General features: G+C 38.1%; 1 protein-coding gene across 1 annotated transcript; it reads left to right on the top strand.

Moving 5' to 3' along the window:
- LOC110269582 lies at nt 273-959 on the top strand. The gene is made up of 2 exons (XM_021117532.1): nt 273-689; nt 826-959. Exons 1-2 carry the CDS (start codon nt 281-283, stop codon nt 858-860), a joined length of 444 nt encoding a protein of 147 aa, XP_020973191.1. The 5' UTR covers nt 273-280; the 3' UTR covers nt 861-959.

Here is a 1,600-nt window from a genome sequence, read left to right as displayed (position 1 = left end):
TTTTTTTACGTGAGAAACTAACTTCGAAATGTAGTTTGTGATTGTAAATATTTGATTGTCTTGGAGTCTGAAGGAATGGATTAGAAAAGCCACCAACACCAGATAAATCATGTCTCGATGCACTGAATTAAATTGAAAATGACAAGGATATTAGAGTAACATTTTTTATAAAGGGACTAAATATGGATGAAAATGGATAATGTGATATTTGTGAATTTTGATTAAATGATTAAAAAATAGAAAATTAATTATTATAAGGAGTTTGAAGGGATTTCGTTCCATGGTTGCCGCGTACAACATAAGGCATGGGGCTTGGTTGCGCGCCTACTATGAAGGTGATGGCACTCTATGCATCTCTATAAGGAACCTTGACGGATCCCGCATTGTGTATCCAAGGCCACATTCTCGAAGCAACTTCACTGCTCCAACACTTAGTAGTGTTAATCCTCACTGTACAGGCGTCCTTTCTCGTGATGTCTTCCACACCGGCGACGTTATACCTCCATTTTCCATAGAATACACTCCTCCCACCTCTCCTGTTCTTAGCAACACCTTCGGCAGTCCACAAAACTCAACCAACAGCCTTTGTTGTCCTGTCTATTTTGCCTCGACTACTTCACAAGCGAGTCTGGTGGGCCAAGTTGACCTCGGTTTGCAGACGCGATCTCTTAGTCCGCCCGTTGCACGAGGTAACGGCCAAAGTTTTTAATATTAACAAATGGTGTTGTGGTTTTCTCTCTCCCACAAATGTTGGTTTTTTTTTTTACTAATGGGTGCAATGGGTAGGTAAGCATTAGAAGTTTCTAATGATGTTTTTAGCTGCAGATGCTGCCAGCTTCTCTGAGTGGATTCGTCGTTAGATTTTTTTTGCGATATTGCCTTGCGACCAAGGATCCTCCTACTCATGCCTAATCCAAGTTTCATGTTTAAATTCAACTCTTCGTTGTTTCTTCATTTGTGTTTTGTCATGTCGTGGATCGTGTTTTGTTTCTTTTCTTTTGTTAATTTATCCCCGGATTTGTGGTCCAGTGCATTTTAAAGCTTTGGAGTTTGAGTCAGGCTTATGGATAACTATGCTGTGTGTTTTATAATTTCTTATATATATATATCCTCCTACTCATGCCTAATCCAAGTTTCATGTTTAAATTCAACTCTTCGCTGTTTCTTCATTTGTGTTTTGTCATGTCATGGATCGTGTTTTGTTTCTTTTCTTTTGGTAATTTATCCCCGGACTTGTGGTCCAGTGCGTTTTAAAGCTTTGGAGTTCGAGTCAGGCTTATGGATAACTATGCTGTGTGTTTTATAATTTCTTATATATTATATATATATATATATATAAAAGACACCACTTTTTAATATATACATAGGGTAAAGTATTAAATTGATCTTTATATTTGGGCATAATTTTGTTTTAGTTTTTAATGTTTAGGGGTCTATTTAGTATACAGATGTATTTTGGTACAGATTTACAGATTTTTGTTTTTATTGCACTTCCTATGGACACGTGGTGTTTCTCGTTGGCTGGAAGCAGCTAGCTGTCACGAAGCTGGCGAAACTCATTGGAGGGTTGGGCGTGCCGGCTGGACAAGGTAATTCAGAA

The sequence above is a fragment of the Arachis ipaensis genome, chromosome B03, assembly GCF_000816755.2.
Source record: "Arachis ipaensis cultivar K30076 chromosome B03, Araip1.1, whole genome shotgun sequence".
NCBI lineage: Eukaryota > Viridiplantae > Streptophyta > Magnoliopsida > Fabales > Fabaceae > Arachis > Arachis ipaensis.
The sequence above is the reverse complement of the archived record's forward strand: the minus strand, read 5'-3'. Positions and strand labels throughout refer to the sequence as shown.

What these genes read in the sequence shown, in the direction of transcription:
- LOC110269582 (XM_021117532.1), top strand. Translation starts at nt 281, where the DNA reads ATGGTTGCCGCGTACAACATAAGGCATGGGGCTTGGTTGCGCGCCTAC. An exon ending in TAGTCCGCCCGTTGCACGAG is followed by an intron (nt 690 to 825) that starts GTAACGGCCAAA and finishes TTTTAGCTGCAG; the next exon opens with ATGCTGCCAGCTTCTCTGAG.